Below are 19416 nucleotides of genomic sequence, written 5' to 3' on the forward strand. Positions count from 1 at the left end.
AAAACTCATTTTCTTCAATATTTCCTTACTATAAGCATATTGCCTTACGTTCATGAACCGTTTATTTTAGTTGCTTGTATTTAGAAATGCAGAATAACAGGGAAGCCGGTCAGCTGTGAATTAAGAAACGTTCCAGATATGAAAAGACTGCAGAGTTAAACTGCTTTAAAATCTGTTGCAGTGAATACATGTTAATCAGCCAAACTAAAGGATTGTAGCCTTTATTTTAGAATATTGGCCCAGACAGTCAAATATATATATATGGAGTGTGCTAATATGTCTTTAACTTCTGTTGAGGTAACTATCTCAGTTCAAGCTTTCTGGTTTATTTTATGTTTTCATTTGCATACCATGGCATAATTCATGCCATTTAATGCTTCATATTTATATCTGTTTCATTCATCATCCATCCTGTCTGTGCAGTGAGCTTCTAATGCTGCCCAGGGCAAAACGAGGAAGAAGTGCAGAGTGCCTACATACCACCAGGTAAATACAGGCATTTGGTAACCAAGTTTGGATAGTTCTGGTGTGTGTGTGTTTTCTTTTCTTTTACAAGTCACTTTTGTTTCTGTCAGTCCTCTGCTGTAATAATCCTGTATTAGCAATACTGTATTGAAGTAAAAGGCTATGGTCTAGCAGCTTGATTATTTTTAAACATTTGTTGATATATGTTTATCCTGTCTTTCAGTGGATAGGATTATAGTGAGCCCAATGTACCCAGACCTGTGGCTTTTTATACATATTTTATATATTCATATGCCCTGCAGTGTCTGGATCATAGAGATTAAGTTACTGAGAAGTTTAATGTTTAGAAGTTGAACATTCATACACACCAACTGGTGTCCCTCTGCTGATGAAGACAGAAAAGGGAGGGTGGGAATGCATTCTGGAATTTGTGGGGTGCAGAGAGGTGGAGGAATCACCAAAAATTGCATCTATCCTCATTACACTGATGTAGGCCTTCCATCAGTGATGGGACATCAGTTGGATACCATCCATTGAATGGAATTATTCAAGAAATGTTGAAAAAGGTCTTCCAATGTATGGCAGTGGTATTATGTTTATTAATTTTTCCTTTCTAAACATTTGTGTTTTCATAATTGGTTTTGTGTCTTTCGCATACTGATCGCATTAAGTACTTATAATTAAACACCCTCACTTGCTAAGAGTCTTTGAGGGCATGGCAATACATATACAGAACTCCTTCAAGGGCCTCCCCTCTCATTTTAGCAAAGGGAACAAGCAAATATACATGACGCTTCTCTGTCTGTGAAAGTGGTCTGGGGAGGCTGCTATTGCAGAAACTCAGTATGAGTCCACACAGGGCTGTAGACTAGAGCACCTAGCTTCCAACACACTTTAAGCTGTGATGAAATCTGTTAAACGTTAAAGCACCGTCCATAAGATATTCCATTATTAGCCAGCACATACTTCCAAAAGTAGTTTGTGATATAGCATAGGACTCTGCTTTTCAAAGAAAAGAAAGTTAAAAATCTCCCTTTGCTAGCCATGCTTAAAGTGGTTCCTTAAATCCTTACCAAAGTGCTGCCTGAGAGGGACCACAAGTTACCTTCCCCGCCTCCTCAGAAGTAAAGAAGCAAGCATAGTACGGAAGGCTGTTCCAGTTATTTTGGCACCAGACACATAAAATCCCGCAAGCACTTCTCCCTGGGAGTAAAAATACAATGCTAAATTCCTTAACCATTTGCTACCCTTTCGTGACATACAAAATCAGCTGCCTGAGCTGCCTCATTCTGCCTAATGGTATGACCAGCACTAGATCGTTCACAAAATAGGTGATACTAGCTTTAGTGTTATACTAGTACAATAATGTTCTGGTAATGAGAGAGAGAGAGAGAAAAGACCCTCCTGAAGAAGTTGTAGAGTTCGGTTGTCTGTAGACTGCTGCTTTATAACCTCTTGTTTCAGCACACCTTACATAGATTCTTAACATTATAACATTACTAAAATTATCCTTAATAGTAGTGGCAATTGTTAACCACACAGCAAATACTGCATAAGAATTGTTACTATTTTTACCTTTCATTAAGTACTGCTTCATCTGTATTTGCATTTATTTATTTAGTTATTTATTTATTTATTTGTTTTGTTTTGTTTCTTGCATGGATACTCTCCATTTCTTTTCTTTTCTTTCACACTCAAGAAATTCTGTTAGGCATTATAAAACACTACCTCCCAAGATGCCTTTATTAGAGAATGGCACTTACTGGAATATTTACAGGTAAGAAATCTGTTGAAAGTTCCCATTAAAGTTCTCAGATACATTTCTGAAAATATGCATTCAAGAAAAATATTGGAGCTGCTTCTTACTTAAGAATCATTTATAAGCATATACTGTATTATAAAATAAACCTCTCCCAACCAAAACACTGAAAATGCAGCTTGATCGCATTATCATCATAATATCTGGTGCAAAGCAAATGTTCCCAATTTATCTAAGAAATGAAAGGAGGCTAAAGTTGCAGACCTAAACATGTTCACACCCCCACTGAACACAATAGTTGCTACAGCCTTATCTCCCGAATCCCTGCTGCTTAAACCCCACTTAAAAAATCAGTATTTTTATTTAAATTCACTACATATTTTATTTCTTTTTTAAACGTGTGGTTTGCATCCTGTGTGAAACTTACTTTTTTCTCTCTTTTATGAATTATGTTTACTTTGTGAAGCTCAACCCTGCCTGCATGTGTTAAGGCCAAATCAGTGCTTAGTCAGGATATTTCACTTCTTCGTAATTGCCTTAACTCACGAATACCAAGATTTACTGATGCTCTATTGGTTAGGTAAGGTCTCAGTCAAAGTATCCTTTCCTATTCCTGTTAGTTTAGTCCAGTAGATCAACCTCATTGTGAAGTTCAAGACAACTGTGCTCCATCATTTTGTGTTATAGAACTTTTAAGATGAAATAAGTTACAGAGATAATTTTTCAGTGTTTCCTTCCCATTTTTCCCATTGGTTGATATTTGGCAAGTCTCGTTTTTCCACTGCTGAGGTGCAGTCTTGCCTATTTAATCCATCTTGAGTTGACTTCATGGAATCTCTTAATGGCCACCTTTGATTCCTTTGTTCTTTTATGCAACCAAATTCAGGCATTATCTTTTTAATTTTATTTCAAAGCAAATCTCAGCTCTCTCTCTCTTTTTCATCCAGCCAGTTCCATTGTATCTTTATTGGACCATTGTTAGTTGACATCTTATGTAAATAGAACATTACTTTATGATTTGATATCTAACATTGTATTCCTTTCTTTGTTTTCTTTTTGTTTTTCTCCTCCTCCTTCCATTGGATGCAATGCACTGGCACTAGTGAACTGCAGCCCTCGCTTGACAGGGCTAGGAGTGCTAGTACCAACTGCTTGAGGCCTGATACTAGTTTGCATTCACCAGAACAAGAAAGGTATAAAATAAAGACTTCTCAATTTCTTGTCATTTGTGCTGGTGGTCCTTATCAGTTTGTTATTTTCCCCCATATCAGTTTTCTATTCATATTCACCTGTTATTATTCATATCTGCTTTGATATTTGTAGATACTTTTGCTCCAATATCCATGCTTATTGTAGGTTGATGTTGCTTATAGCAGCTTTTGGCTTCTTTGGTTCTCTGTCTGTCTCTCTTTCTCTGTCTCACTTTAAAGTCCAAGCTAATGCCATTGTTTGCAGAAGTCCTCAGTATGCTGATAACAACATTTCAGTGTTAATTGAGATACGCAGTTTAACTGAGCACCACTTTTATTGTTTCTTCATCTGAACATGTGGGCTCTATCACATGGGAGCTTTTGTCACAATAAATTTGTTCATCTTCAAGGAGCTGCAAGACTCTGTTGTTTTCACTTGGTTATCAACATCCATGAACCATACCAGATGTAATATTTCACTTGCAATTCCTTCTTATTCAGCAAATTTTCCCTTTAAAGGAGGCTGGAATCTTGCTGATTCAGGAGGGTGAGTGTGGGTAGCAGAATCGCACCCAAACAGCTGATTGGCACGCTTTTCGTTTCCTTTCTACCCATGTGCCACTCCAATTGCTGGGTTCAAACACTGTGGGATTGGATTCATTGTGTTTCACGTTGTTTTTCCTTTAAAAAAAAAATAGAGCTGAGTTTGAAATGTTTGAAAACATTCCCCACCCCCAAAAACAGTTTAAAGATACTTTTTGTAATCAAACACTATTGGTCAGAATCATTGTCAGATGTGATTGTGGCTCTGTATGGAAGTGTTTGAATTCAACAGTATTTCTTCATAACTAGATATAGATATAGATATAGATAGTGTGCCTTGAGTTATTTGTCCTGCAAACACTGAATGTAGAAGAAAGCAGGTGTTGTCTTGGAATTCTCAATAGGCCAACACGCATGTGATTAGAGAATGGTCTGAAGGCACCTGAAGTGGTTCCTGCCTAGATGAGATACTTCCTGGGAACCATCTGTAAGCAGCTCTTGGGTTCATTAGAGGAAGAGTTTGAATATGAATGCAATCTTTTCTTTTTCCTAGCCATAGAATAAGGACACCAGTAAAATTAAAAACCCCAGCACCTAGATTTATTGAGAGCAAGCAAAGATGCTGTTTTTGCTTGCCAGCGGTATGCTGAAACTGGGAAGGCAGTAAGATGCTTGTGCAAGTGAATAATGAAGAGTGGCATTCAGCCAGCCTTTGCTCTTTGAAGATCTGTTTTTTTGCAGTGTCAGCATCTACCAGAGCCACTGGCAAGAATTCAATAGGTGCTTAAAAACAAGAGCAACAAGAGAGCACTGATGATCAAACACTGGCAAGCCACCCACATTTATGCCAAGACCTTGAAAATACCATTTTATTTCATGTGTGTGCACACTCGCAAAAAGCATTTTTGAAGATTCAGTGGTACTAAACTTCTCGTGTTGATTTGTGTCCATGGATGAGAGCTAGTGTGCTGTAGTGGTTTGGAGCAGGGGTGATCTGACCTAACTAATTTTTGCTTCCTGCCATTCTGGTCCCAGATCTCACTGCTTTTTATGACAGCAGCAGGGGGAAAAAGAAAGCTACACTCCACTTGAACTGATTCACATTTCAGCTACAAAGCCACTGCATAAGGATCCCCTCTCCCACCCCCCATTTTTTTCCTGGTGACCAGTGTAAGAACTAAACCCAGGAAAAGGGAGAACCTATAAACCTTGCCCTGATTGTTCATCTCATACCAATTTTTTGAAGGCAACAAAGGATCCCCCTGATAAGTTGGGAATGAGGGCTCCCTGCTTCTCTTGTTCTGCTTTGGGTGCCTCTTCATTTCACACACCGAAAAAGGAGAAAGAGAATTCTTTATATATAGCGGTAGCCTGCACTGGTGACATGTGGAAGAGTGGACTCAGTATGTACCTCAACTGGCAAATGTGAGAAAACATGCCCTTACTCAAAATAAGGCTACAATACCCGAATGCCCTGTCCCAGGCATTGGAAGACTTTGGAGGGAACAAAGGCAGGGTATAGTGGGCAGGATTTAACAAAATCCTGTCAGCAGAAGCCAAACATCTTGAGGGCAACATGTTGGTTACTTCATCCCTAATGGGTATATCCTCACTATTTAGGTTTTTGAATGTGACTGTAAAATTATGGAATTCCTGATCTGGATTCCCACCTGATTCCTAGGTCCAGTTCAGACATGTATCATAAGTGTGGCAGTTTGGTGAAGAAGCTGTCACACAACACTCCCATTCATTCATTCATTCTTCTAGCCATCCCATCATATGTTGGAGCAAATGGTGCAAGCTGAACAGGCTATTATAATAGATCAAAGACATTCTGCAGTGTTAGCCGAGTTGCTTTATCCTGGCTGCAAAGCATTGTATCAGTTTTATACATTATATAAACCAAACCTTGCAGTTTCACTAGTTTGTATGTAGCACGGTAACTGCACAGCTTAAATTTAGCAAAGCTGAGTTCTTATATGCTCACATGGATTGGTGACACTGGCAGTCAGGCTCCTGTTTCTATTAAAGGCAGCACTATAGACCTCTGTCTATTACCCTATATGGCAATGGGTCAATGCAGATGGCAGTCAGCACTTTGCTGAACATACTGAATTGACGTCTTTACTACAAAGAAAGAGCAAATGGATGTATTGCTGTTGTTGTAGGAGTAGGCATGGAAATCCAGATGGTGTTGTATTCATTCCATGTGATAGTAAAACTTGGACGTGAAGATTTGCAGCACGATGGTTATATGGAGAGCAAGATGAATGTGTTTCCAAAAACAATATAGGAAGCCAAGACAGATGCTGAAGATGTACTTACTCTCAGCTTCTTCCCACCCTGTCAGAAGGAAAGCCACCTCATCCTGAACCAGTGGTGGGCGAGCCACATTTGAAATGGGGTCAGCAAGAGCAAGGATTATTGGAGAATACTGGATTGATTTTAAGAGTACTCTGTTGATTTGTAATATTTGCCTTATCATTATTAGCTGCCCCTCAAAATGTTATCTAGATTTTTGTTCTAGTGCTGGATACTAATCACAGTTCAGACAGAGCTAAGTAAACATTGTTAAGACTTGCAGGATTGTGGGAAACCCCAGGGAAACTAAGCTTTAAGAGTGGGGCATGAGCTGTGTCATCCCCAATACATGTCTGACCAATCGTCAGGAAATCCCCACATCCCAAGTGAACTATGCTTTGTGCAAAAGCATGCTTTGGTGTGCCTTCCCCCAGTCTCAATTTTCTTGGAGTGGTGTTTAGCTAAGTTTTACTTACAGTAGAGCCATTGACTATATTATGTCTCTTAATTTCAATGGGTTTACACTGTGTAAAACTTGGTCAAATAACACCCATTATCTTTTGAGTTTATAAGGAAGCCAAAAGCTTTCCTCCCTGATCCTCAGGGTTCAGTGCAAATTAGATGTCTTTGCCATCTAATTTTGTTTTACTGTGGTTGATGTTTTAATTTGTTGGAAGCCGCCCAGAGTGGCTGGGGAAACCTAGGCATATAAATAATATTAATGGGAGTTACTGGAAGTTGCTTCCTGCTCAAACTTTTTAGAGCTCTTCAACATAACCAGAACTTAGTTTCCAATTCTGTCAATACTGCATGGTATGTTGGATATTCTGTGAATGTATTGGATGCAGTTTCCTTAGAGTATAGCAGGTGCATCTACTAGTTGCACACTCTGCTATGATTTCTTATGTTTTGACCATTCTTTTCAACTCTCAAAAACTATTGCTGCATGCTATTCCACATTAGTGTGTACAGTACGTTTCACATCATTAAAACATATTGTGTGAATTTCCCCCCCAAATTTCATAGTGCATGTTTGCAGTTGATTACATTTCTATTTCTATTATTTTAAATGTTTCTATAGAATATCAGCATATTAAGGGCTTTGAGTGCACTGGTGCCTTTATATTTTTTCCTTTAGCACTTGGCATAGAGGGGGGAAAGCTGCTGCGTACTAACAGCCTTCTAAACATCTAAATACCTAAAAGACTGTACTAATCTGCAATGCTAAACCCCCCTGAAGTCCTTGTAGTTTGCTTGCTCCCAATGTTTAATGAACAGAAAAGTACCTCAAAAAGTACAACTGAAACTGGTGCTTTAAATGTTACACTGCTAACAGAACATGCATTTTGCCTTTTTAATAATGATTCTATATCTCGTTGAAAATCAGGATCGCTAGCGTCTCTCCACGCATCCTCTTCTAAATGGAAAATTAGCTTTCATGAAATTTCTAATACACTTCATAAACACACTCCTGTGTATTTATCAATACGTCTATATGAAGAAATATAATAGTAATAACAAATATAAATAAATAAATAAATAAGCAGGAATAATGAGGTAGGGAGCAGAGCATTGGGCTTGAATGAAGGACGTGCACAGTGCTATTATGAGCATGTTTACTTAGAAGCAAATCCCACAGTTCTCAGTGGGGCTTGCTCCCTAGTAAATGTGTTTTGGATTGGAGTCCCTAAATATGTCCTTGCTGAGAGGCCTTGGAACAAGCTGCTGTCTCAGCCAAGCCCGCAGCACAGAGTTGTTGAAAGAGTACATGGCATTCGTTCGCGAACATTTCACTGAATTGCATACAATGAAAAAAACTGAATGATTAAGTGAAAGCTATTGTCCTGGGAGAAAGATTAAGTCATAGCTGGGGACCAATATGGAAGTTTGCAATATTTGCCAGGAATCTGTTGAAAATGCTGCATGCTTTGAGAAATGATTCAGGGTCCAGTCCACCCAGACTGCTGGTTGCTTTGCATGACACTGACTGGCAATATGTGCAAAATGAAGTACTGGATTGGGATAGATGGGTGACTCACACAACCACCAAGTTCCTGACATTTGGGCTTTGTTGTTATCCCCAGCCCATGGCAGCTTCTTACGTATGGTGCACGGGTGATGTGATTCATTCTGCATGAACGTAAGCTGGCCATTGGAGCTCCACTACCAACCCACAAATGCTGGCCCACCATGAACCTGATTATCATAGGAACTAGAGGAGAGGAGCAGAAGTTCAGCCATCTCCACAGTGGCAAGAATTCAGTTTCTGCACCCGACACTTTCTCCAGGCAACCTATGTGTGTGGAGGATGCACTCAGTACATTGCTCTATCAGTTTGTGCAGTTGCTACATCAGCCTTTTTAATTCTTAGAACAACTGTACTTATCGATAAGGTGGAGAGAGTTCCCAGTTCCCTATTGCCAGTTCCAGAGACACTCTGATTAATGTAATTTATGTATATCAGCTTCTTTTAAAAGGCAATCCTATGCATGCCTACAAACAAACAAAAAAATTAAGCCCCACTGAATTGAGTGGGACTTACTCCCTGGTAAGTGTGTATAGGATTGAAGCCTAGATCCCTTGTTTTCTTTTTTGTGAAAAGTAATAAACTAAGAAAAATAAACCTGTAATTATAGATGCCAGAAGTAGGAAAGCAGGTTCTGTGGCTAAAACAACGCAAGGATTACAGAGCATGGTAATATAGATATATCTATGGAGGGGGGGAAAGGGGGTGTTGTGCTAGGACTGACTCTGCTGCCAGTCACAGTAGATGAGACTTTCTAGATCATGGATACCCAATGTGGTGCCTTTTAGGTGTTGGACTACAACTCCCATCAACCCCAGCCAGCATGGCCAGTGCTCAGGGATGATGGGAGTTGGAGTCTAACAGCAACTGGAGTGCACCACAGAGGTTCCCCTGGTCTAGAGGAACGCATATCTTTGTACACCATGGGCTGTGGTGGAAATAGACAATTTCAAAGACATATTTTGTATCTAGCAGTGTAACATGGTGCTTAAATTCCATCCATGCTCAGAGGGCATTCAATATTTTTCATTTGATTGAATAAACAAAAATCCCTTATTTCGCATTTAATCTGGTACCAGTTAAAACTTCATTAAGAATGCATACTGGGTCTTAAAAGGCACTGATATATGAAATACATAAGATACAATTCCTGCCATCAGTTACCTCTATGATATCATTATTTTACTGATTATTTTATTTTTAAAAAGTCATAGTACTGCAGTACTGTGTAAAGCACAATAGTACAGCTATGCAAATGTGTCTGAAATGGGGCTCTAAATTCAAGCTAAATAACGATGGCGCTTTTTCTTACTCGAAATAAATAAAAAGTAAACGCTGACTTTTTGGGGTACTTTTCAGTTTCCTTGCCACAAAAAAAGCTTTTTTAAAAAAAAATAGTATACACTAAATGTTCTGTTTTCTCCCTATTTTGTTGGATGAACAAACAGAGGTAGATGGTCCCCCTCACTAGATAGGAGCCGACCCACTAGTCCCCGGATTCAAATCCAACATGCATCTCCGGAGGATGACAGGTACTAGCCAGCCCCTCCTAAGTGAAAAGTGACTTGATGAATCTTGCCAAGAAGTTTCTAAAGGCATGTATTTATTTATTTTTTAAATTACATTTTCCAGGAATCTAGGATAGGACACTAGAAAGCATTTCATACCTGAATTCTACTCACGTTATTACAAAGCACCTCTGATGTCCTTGCAGTCAAATGCTGAAAAAAATGTGCTGCCTAGTTGACAAATTAGCCTTGCCCAGTGTGGTGGGCTGCCTGTGGAGTCGGGGATTGGAAGAGGATATCCATGATTCATACAGGTGCCCCTCCTCTGTGTCATCAGGACACAGAGATCCAAAACCATGAAGCCTTCTGTTTCGAGCCAGCCTACTTTGGAATCCCAGATACAGGGTTTCCAGCAAGAAGGTGAAGTACATATATGAGGGAAGGAACCAGAATTGTTCTGGTGATCATAAGCAGCAATAAATCTTACAGTACCCCAGTAGATACTGGAGTTGAGATGAGTTGTTTGGGTTTTCATGCTGTGTAACAAATCATCACTTCTTTCTCTTTAGCAGAGAACCTTCCACACAGTGTCTCTCATCTCTCAACAGCAAGTGGGCAGCCATATTTTGAATTTTAAATTGGTGCTTTATAATCCTCTTGAGGTGCAGTCCTTAACACAGCTTACTAGAGAGTAAGCCCCACTGAACAACAATGGGACTTGCCAACTGAGCAAACTTCCACAGGATTGCACTGCCATGTATTGAATTCAGCAGGCAGTGAGAGGGGTTCAGAGTGCCTCAAGGCCACAGTCCAATACAGTTAGGCAACCTTCGGCTCATTTAAATCAGTGATCTTGTCTGCTTAACAGCCCGTTAAACTGTGGCCTATGGGCAGCTTTTGAAAAGGCACAGGCGGTTCAGTTCACGGCAGTATAACTTACTTTGTGCAATTGGTGTATTTAATCATCTCGTAACTAAAAATCCTAAGGGCAGGCTTTCTCTACAAGATAGCAATCATCAAACAATTTCAGTGCTTGTGGATTTCTCTTTATATGCTGATTTGCCAAATGTGATATATATTTGGTGGTGGTGGTTGTTTTTGTTATGGTTTTCTTATTTGAATGTTAGTGTCATGTTGTTCTTAGATTATAAGCATTTTCTCTTTCATTGCTTGTAACAGGTCCTCTGTATATGTGCATGTATTAAGTTACTGAACCATAATTTAAAATAGCTAGGTTTTCTACACACTCCTCCTCCATGCTGTGTGCCATATCTTGACAGCATTACCATTCATTTTAATCCAAAAATTATTAGTATTGGTAACTGCACATGAAATAATTTTATCAAAGAAATGATAAATATGTATGTGGAGGCAAAATGGAGGCAAAAGCTAGAGATTCACATTTTTAAAATTGTGATCCACTGATTTACAGTTGCCTAAGGCTGTTTTCTTTAACAAAGACAGGGAAATAGTTAATAAAGCTGGCATCAGAATAATTTTGCTATATACCCAGTATAATAAATTGGTTCTTAAGCTAAAAGCACAGGATCTGCAGTAGATAACTGGAATTCTTTCTCTCTCGAAGTACTGCAGTTACTGAAAACAATAATCAATAATATCTATATATGGCATTCTTAGATAATTTTGACCAATATTTATTTCTACAAATCCAAACACTAACCTTGCAAACATTCACCTCAAGGGGACAAATTTGGTTGTGTTATCAGCAGGAGTAATGAAAATAGTAAAGCCAAACTTTAGTTTATTCACTGCAGATGAACTATTGTTTGTTATTTCTGTCTTTATCCTTTATTAATGTTTTCTGTTACAATTGTTTCAATGTCACATTTTTTTAAAACAACAACAACACTCCTATTTCTGAAACACTGAAAAGGAGAGGTCAGAAATGTTGCTTGGATGTACTACAACAGGAATGTTCTTGGTTCATAGAAATATCTTGATGCATGTCTCCATCTTCACTGCATGTGACCATCTCTCTGTTTCTATCTGTTTCTGTCCATTCTGTTCAACTTTCACTTCCATGTTTCCAAATCTTGTGAAGAACAACAGCGCTGGAGTCTTGCATTCCAAAACAAGACAGCTTAAACCTCCTAAGTGCTAATCCGGAAGAAACACAGAGGTATCTTGCTAAGTTGTCTTGAAACTCGCTGTGCATAAAATACCAAGTAGTGTTTGATAAGCCATACCTTCGTAGCTCTGTCTCACGCCAGTCTTATTTGGCATTATTTCTCATTCCCTTGAATAATATTAAATTGGGGGGGGGGGGTTAGTGTATAATAATAGATTTAGTTCAGGGAAGCAGGAATATATGATGTGAAAAGTCATTATATATGAACTGCAGTCTTAAAAACTGTATGTGGCACAAGAAGTCATGTAAACACTGCCAAAAGAATCTATTTCTGGGAGACGGGAAAATGCGTAGAGGGCAGTGTAAGTGACAGACATCATCAGACCTTTTGAAGAAGTCTCCATGAATGTAAAGTAATTGGGGTGTAGAACAAAGTTCAATAAACAAAAGGTTCCAGGAGTCATTTCAGACCCAATACGAGGGAAGTAGGCTAGGACAATGTACAACAAAATGGACCTGAGATGGAGGACAAGGAACCATCACTAACTAGTCAAGCACGTTATATGATGGGAAGCCGGCACGCTATATGATGGATATCATCCTAAGGGATAAGGCAACCTAACAAGCGTGTAGCTACTCCAAAGCTGAACCCCAGGAAATGCAAGATCTTGGACTATAGCGAGTCTGAGGCACCAACCTAAGGCATGACAGGACTAGTTATAAAGAGTTTGGTCTTTTTAAGTCTCTTGAGGCACAATGGGTTAAAGTCAGTGTTTGCTCAGTAAAGATGTTACCATAGCTTAGGCCTCTATTTTGATTTTCATAGTCAGTCAGAATTAGTTAGATGATCTGATGGACATAAAATAAGCAGGGCCCGTGTCTTTGGCCCAAATCATTGTTTAAAAGTGTTCAAAACTTCCAATCCCTGCGTTTTTTCTTCTTTTCCATGTCATACTGATGGCAGACTTGATTACTCTGGTTTGAGAATAAAGGAGACAGGAATGTTTTGCTAATTGTCCCCTTGGCATAAATCAGGCCTTGAATTCTACAAGCCAGAATTCATTCATGTCAATTTTTCAAATCTTTCACAGAGAGATTTACCAAGAGCTCTTCAATACCTCCTCTTTTCCTAAGCCATTAGGTGCTTTTAGAATTCATGACTTTGGGCTTGTCTTGATAATGCCCATGAAACTGAGACATTGTTTCTGATCCCATGCCTGGACAAAAATACCAAGAAGCCTTTTAAAATGCTGTGGTAAAACATTATTGTATTGATTAATTTGTGGTCCTAAAACTTGGTACACTGAAAATAGCTTCTTGGTAGATGGTTGTGTGACTATGGAAACACAAAAGGTATCTCAGATGAGAAAAGCAACAGAGAACAATTGGTTTATACCGACATGGACTATTGGTCCATCTAGCTCAGCATTGTCAACACTGATTGGCAGAGGTGCTCCAGGATTTCAGTTAGGGGACTTTCCCAGTTCTACCTGAGGATGCTAGGTATTGAATCTGTGACCTTTTGCTTGCAAAGCATTGCACCATTGAGCTACAATCTGACAGCTAGTTAATTTGTATGTTGTGGTAAGAGTATTCTAGAACATATGAATCTAGAACATCATAATGTCCAACCTAGAGAAAAAACTAAAAAAAGCTTGATTCAAACACTCATTAATTTTATATTGGTTTAGCAATTGAAATATCAATGAATTTATAGTCTGATGCCTTTATCTTATCACGTTATTTAAAACGGGGAGATTTTTCACATTCTTAAGCTCAGATTAATTAAAATAGAGATTTATTGTCATGGAGTATTTAATCGACTGCATTGTTTGCCATCTGTGTTACTTGAAAGTGTGATGCAAAAGCAGCCTGTCACATTTTAACCTAGAGATAATGTCATTTCCTACCACATTTAACATTACTTTGGGGTGAATTCTAAAATTTCACAGCATTCAGGAGCAAGTGGGTGTTAAAGTGCTGCAAATAGTGATATCAAATAGGTTAAATCTTGTTGTTTCTGTCTTTGGTGAAGCCTTCATAGTCATACATTTGTTGAGTGTTGTTGCTGGCAGTTCTCTTATTCAAATTCCATATTTACTAGCCATTCATAAAACCTTCCATCTGCTTGAATTTCTGTGATATATTTCCTGGATCACATGCTTTCCTTCCTTTTTTCATATTTTTTTTTGACATCTCATTTCACAGGCATCCCAGAAAGGTGGAAAGATATAGCACCCAAAAACAGACTAGGAAAGGCTCTGCGTCTGAAACAGAAAGGTAGGACTGATGGGCTACTGGAATTGTTCACATGCCGTGACTTCGTATGCTGAGAATCTGACAAAAAACCACAAGTAAATATTCTGCTGCAGATAAGTTGAAAAACCTATTGGGTTGTTTCCAGTATTTGTGCTAGATTCTGAAGGACAACTGGCAAAGGACATCTCTATGGCAGCAGGTAGCTCAGTTTGCTAGAGCATGATGCTGAGAATGCCAGGGTTGCAGGTTCAATACCCATAAGGGACAGCTGGATATTCCTGCATTGCAGGGGATTGGACTAAATTGATCCTCCAGGTACCTTTCAACCTGTGATTCTACACTGTGATTCTATACTATCATTGTATGGCCAGCCAATGAGGCTCTGAGCTTCTGAGTCTTAGCCCCTGGAGAACCTTCACTCTTGATGCAGAGGGTGAGAAGTCAAAATAAAAACCCTCCCCATCACCCAGATATTTTGCACCTATAACATTTTACATACTACTTTCAGAAAGTAGCAATAAATAGATGAGAAAAATGGGTGAAGGAGACAGTAGGAAGCTTAACAAGGAGCATCAAATTATAATAGTGTGTTGCATCCAATGTGTTGTTTTATGCGAGTGTACAACACTTTTCTTAGATCCCTTATGTGTCTTAGTGACTATCGCACCCCTACCCCAACCACCCAAAGCTTCTCCCTATGGTTGGAGAACCCTCCATAACAGTTTAGCATATGGTGAGGGCAAACGGCAAAAATTGGATATTCCTTGACATGTGGACACATGTGCTTTCTGCTGCTGCAAAGTAGCCACAATGCAATATAATGTGCAAAATAATTTTTGCAACAGGGTTTGTATAGGCTCCTTTTATACCCTGTGTGCTTAGCAGGCCAGTAAATATATGAGCTATTGACATAACATGAAGTACAAATGTTAATAAATGTTCCTTTAAAAAAAAATTAATTTCTGTTTCATTGTCCACTAACTGTACTGTGCATGGCTTCTGTTTCTTCCTTACCCTTTGTTTAAAAGAACATATAAAAACTCATATATATATATATATATATATAGATCCATGCTCAATTCAGTTGAAGGTGCCAGCCAATTTTTTTAAAGCATTTTTTAAAAAAGCAATGCATTGCAGTTACAATGCATGGGGAAGGCATTCTGACTCCATACACATGTCAGAGTTCTTGTATCACAGGCCAGAGCTTTACTTTCTGAAGTGTGAAGTTCATTCAAATAGGAATTAATTGAGAGTATATCATTCGGGGTATGGATTTGTTCAAAGACTTGATTGACTAGTACATTAAGAGGAGATCTACTGTAGTTGTTTCTGTTGTTACTCTTTTTAAAAGCTAAACATTACTGTCAATGCCTCTGAAGTCCAGCTATAATTCAAGTGGCCGAGCACACACAACACGGCCAGAAAGGGCTTTGCGGGAAGGAAGGGAAGATGTGTGTGTAAGAGAGGAAAGCCAGAAGAAACTTGGGCTGAGTGGGTTAACTTTTCTTCACAACGAACTGAGTTTCTGCCTCCTCCCTCCCCAAAGGGATGATTTCTACTCCCCTCGTCTGATCTGAGATGCTGGGGCTTGGCTTGCTATCACCGAGACATACTGCTAACTGAGGCATCTTCTGGTGCCTACTTTTTGCAGAGACATTGGTGAGAGGTGGAGCACTGGAGGGGAGAGGGGCTATTAGGTAGGTTGGGGGAGGAGGAAGAGGACTTGGTGGCATGGGAAAAGTCAAGTTGGTGGTGTCTAGCGAACCACCCCTTCCTCCTGATTTTGGCACCAGTAAATTGTAGCACCCTGCTTGTGGTTAACGCTTAGCTGGAATGAAATATTCAACGCAGCAATAGAGAAATTAAAATAATAATTTATTTGTCAGACAAATAAATGAGAGGCTCAGTGGTATATGGTTACCAAGCTCTGGCCTGGCCTCTTGCCATCCTGGCCAGCACTTATATTCCCTTAATCCAGCCCCCTTTGCTCCTCCTGTGGCTGCCTCTGTCCAATCAGCCTGGTTGAAATTCCTATTGGCTGTTTGGTAGAACCAATCACAAAAGATACACCCACAAAAGATACACCCACTTCCTTGCCCTTATAAGGGAGACAAAGAGCTATATATGTGACAAATAAGTAATAATATATCTTACATGGAATCTTAATTACCAGCTCACCTCTTGCCCTCCTTGCCCTATTGCCTTCTAAAACAAATGTTTAATCTTACATTTTTATGTTCAACAGATGTCAAGGATCTTGAGTTTCACATCAATATTGAAAGATTTCCTTCATTTAAGGTTTCTAAACAAATGCCTGACAACTATATATCAAGAGTGCTTGGATGGCGTCTTCTGTCTAGCAGGGGGGCTAGACTGGTGGCTGACTTAATTTCAGGATAAATACAACTCTTACAACCATATGAAATAAGAATCTAGCATTCCTTAAATCCTTTGCATAATTACATTTAAGCCAATATATTTAAGCTAATATATTTCATTCACTTATCATAGGTAGCCTTTTAAAAGAATAAAGCCTTTGTAAAGTAAAAAGGAACTCAGTAAAAAACAGCTTTAAAAGATTTCCCAAAAATGCTCTCTTTTCTTCTAGCCAAGCCAGTTGCCTTTTTCACTGCTCTTGGCCTTTCAACCTTAGAAAGAAGATCTGGCTCATTTTACTGGGAGGCACATTGGTATTATTTTACTATTTACCCATTCTTAATTGTGTTTTTTCAGCCTTGGGGCAGCATATGTAATTCTCCCTTTTTATGACTTTGAGAATTGTTTTTCTACTATAAATCAATGGGGCCCCCTTGTCTTAGGAGAAAAACCTCTTGCCAAGGTTCTTTCTGCCTGGCATGAAACATTTGAAAATCCTTTTTTTTTAAGCTCATTTTTAAATACAAGCCTTGATTGCAATATATAAGCTTTGATAAAAATGCAGGCTTATGATTAGGTGCCTCAAATTAGAGCAGTGCCAACAACTCCCCCTCCCTGGTGACCAGTTCACGAAGCGCCTGAGCAAGCAGCCCAAGTAGTGGGCTGTGCTGGGTGCCCGGCGTGCTCTGGCAGCTACACACCTTGCACATGGGGGCTCAGTAATTATGATTGTGAATAATGCATGGGGACAAGTGCGGATTGGTCCAGCTCCAGCAGACTCGGGCTGCATATGTAAATGAGGGAGGGCACTCAGCAATTAGCTGCTTCAGTCCCAAACCCGGACATTTTGCCAAATTTTAAAAATCCTCCCCGACAGAAATTTTAACCCTGAAAAAGAGGACATCTCCAGGAAAATCTGGACATATGGCAACCCTACCTTACTCCAGACACTCACTCTTGGAAGTACTTTTTCAGAATGAATGTTTTTAGCCCAGAGGCAGGGAACAGGTCCCAGCTGGCAAACAACATTTGTTGTCATTGCTTGTGCAGGTGGAAATCAAACAGTGGAGGCAAAGGGGCAGGGCTTTTCTTGAACCAGCGATCATCCAGCACTCTCAAAGTATTGCACCTTTCCCAAGCGGCCTTAGGGAGATTTGTGTTCTGCTCACTTGCTGTGTAAGGGAAGATGAAAGATGGCTGTCCTGTTAGACTCTTGCCTGTCAAGCTTATTCTCATATGCCCTTTTCTATCTCTTCCTCCTTTCCTTTCCCCTTTTGTTCTTGCCTCTTTCTCTCCTCATGTCAGCAATGAGAAATGAGTATAGCAGGCAGAAGATCTGAGTGAGGTCCATTTGCAGTAATAATTCAATTTAAATTGCTAGATTAAGGAGGTTTAAACATGTCAGGTTTAGTTTAATATGCAGTAAACTGCTTTGAGATTTTTCTTAAAAATACAAAGCGGTATGGTATGGTATGGTATGGTATGGTATGGTATGGTATGGTATGGTATAGTAAGTAAGTAAGTAAGTAAATAAATAAATAAGTTCCTGTATTATTTGCATTCATTGATGATGCCCTTCACAGTACAGTTTCTGACTACAGTGGTACCTCTGGTTACGAACTTAATTTGTTCCGGAGGTCTGTTCTTAACCCGAAACCGTTCTTAATCTGAGATACCACTTTAGCTAATGGGGCCTCCTGCTGCCGCCATGCCGCCGGTGCACAGTTTCTGTTCTCATCCTGAGGTAAAGTTTTTAACCTGAGGTACTACTTCCGGGTTAGTGGAGTCTGTAACCCGAAGTGTTTGTAACCCGAGGTACCACTTGCTTGAGGCCAGTTAAGCTGGGACTAACCTGAGCCAACTCAGGTTTGCCTGTGGAAGTTAAAGAGGGATTGTTTTGAAGCATTTATATGACCATACGCGATAAGCTTTGGTGGGAGGGGTTCCTCCACCCCACATGCAGCAAAGTGCTCCAGTTACATCTGGTAGGGCCAGTAAGGTTGGCCACTGTGCGAACAGGATGCGCTCCTTGATGGGCCATTGGCCTGACTCAGAAGGCTCTTTTTATATTCTTAGTATCAGCTTATCTTCCCACCTTGGACTCCTCCAAGTGACCTACCAGTTAGTCTTTTTTATTTATTTATATTCACATTTACGACACAATTTACGACAGGGAGATATGCACAGAAAAGCCTATTGATTTCCAAGATCTCAGGTGCATTCAGCTCTTGTTTATTTTTAAAATGTATTTGCAAGACGGTGCTATAAGAACACTTTGCTTGCTTGCTTGCTTGCTTGTTTATTTATTTATTTGCCTTATTAAAACCTTTTAAGATTTCCGGTAATAAAATCTGTAAATGGCAACAACAGGAGTGTCGTATCTTGTCAATATATATACGTTGTTTCACTTCCTGTTACATAAATGCCAGTTCTAAAATTCCCAAACATTTAAGGCTTGAATCTAAAAAGTTCAGCAGGGTTGTCAACAAATGTCCTTTCTTCCCGCTCTGTCAGAGAGTGTTTGACACTTCAGGCTTTTCAAGTCACTGTAGGTCACGAGCCTTCATCTTGGATAAGGAATTGCAAGTTTTACAAATAGCCACAGCATAAACTGGCCATATGGGGAGGGTTTTTTTATGAGAGCCATCTCTGTATGTGTGAATGTACTGTGCTTCATGAAAAGTGCTGTCAGGGCAGATATAAATACAACAAACTCTGACTCTTACCCTCATGAACAGCAATCATAGAACCCGCCCGCCCCCAATCAACCGATTGCCAAGCAATTGGCAATTTAGCCTAACCATCACTTAGCATTGGTTATAATTTTGCCTAGAATATATGAGCCACCTGCTGGAAGTAAAGCATTGGTGCAGGGAACATAATGAAATCTATAACAC

The 19416-nt window shown here is 39.4% G+C and overlaps 1 protein-coding gene across 50 annotated transcripts in view; it reads left to right on the forward strand.

Annotated features, from left to right (window-relative positions):
* The window catches only part of RIMS1 (regulating synaptic membrane exocytosis 1), a 228382-nt gene that overhangs the window by 141645 nt on the left and 67321 nt on the right, over positions 1 to 19416 (forward strand). For 12 of the 50 annotated variants that reach the window (XM_083729789.1, XM_083729768.1, XM_083729799.1 and 9 more), the window contains 5 exons: positions 424 to 486; positions 3328 to 3417; positions 9733 to 9816; positions 11855 to 11932; positions 14090 to 14161. The exons of 6 other annotated variants lie outside the window; for them this stretch is intronic. In XM_083729789.1, the coding sequence (XP_083585915.1) occupies positions 424 to 486; positions 3328 to 3417; positions 9733 to 9816; positions 11855 to 11932; positions 14090 to 14161 (387 nt within the window). Of the gene's footprint in view, positions 1 to 423; positions 487 to 2164; positions 2243 to 3327; positions 3418 to 9732; positions 9817 to 11854; positions 11933 to 14089; positions 14162 to 19416 lie in introns of all 50 variants that reach the window. 32 more of the 50 variants (XM_083729816.1, XM_083729775.1, XM_083729797.1 and 29 more) reach the window with 7 other exon arrangements.

Source organism: Podarcis gaigeae, assembly GCF_964106915.1.
Source record: "Podarcis gaigeae genome assembly, chromosome: 3".
NCBI classification, from domain to species: domain Eukaryota; kingdom Metazoa; phylum Chordata; class Lepidosauria; order Squamata; family Lacertidae; genus Podarcis; species Podarcis gaigeae.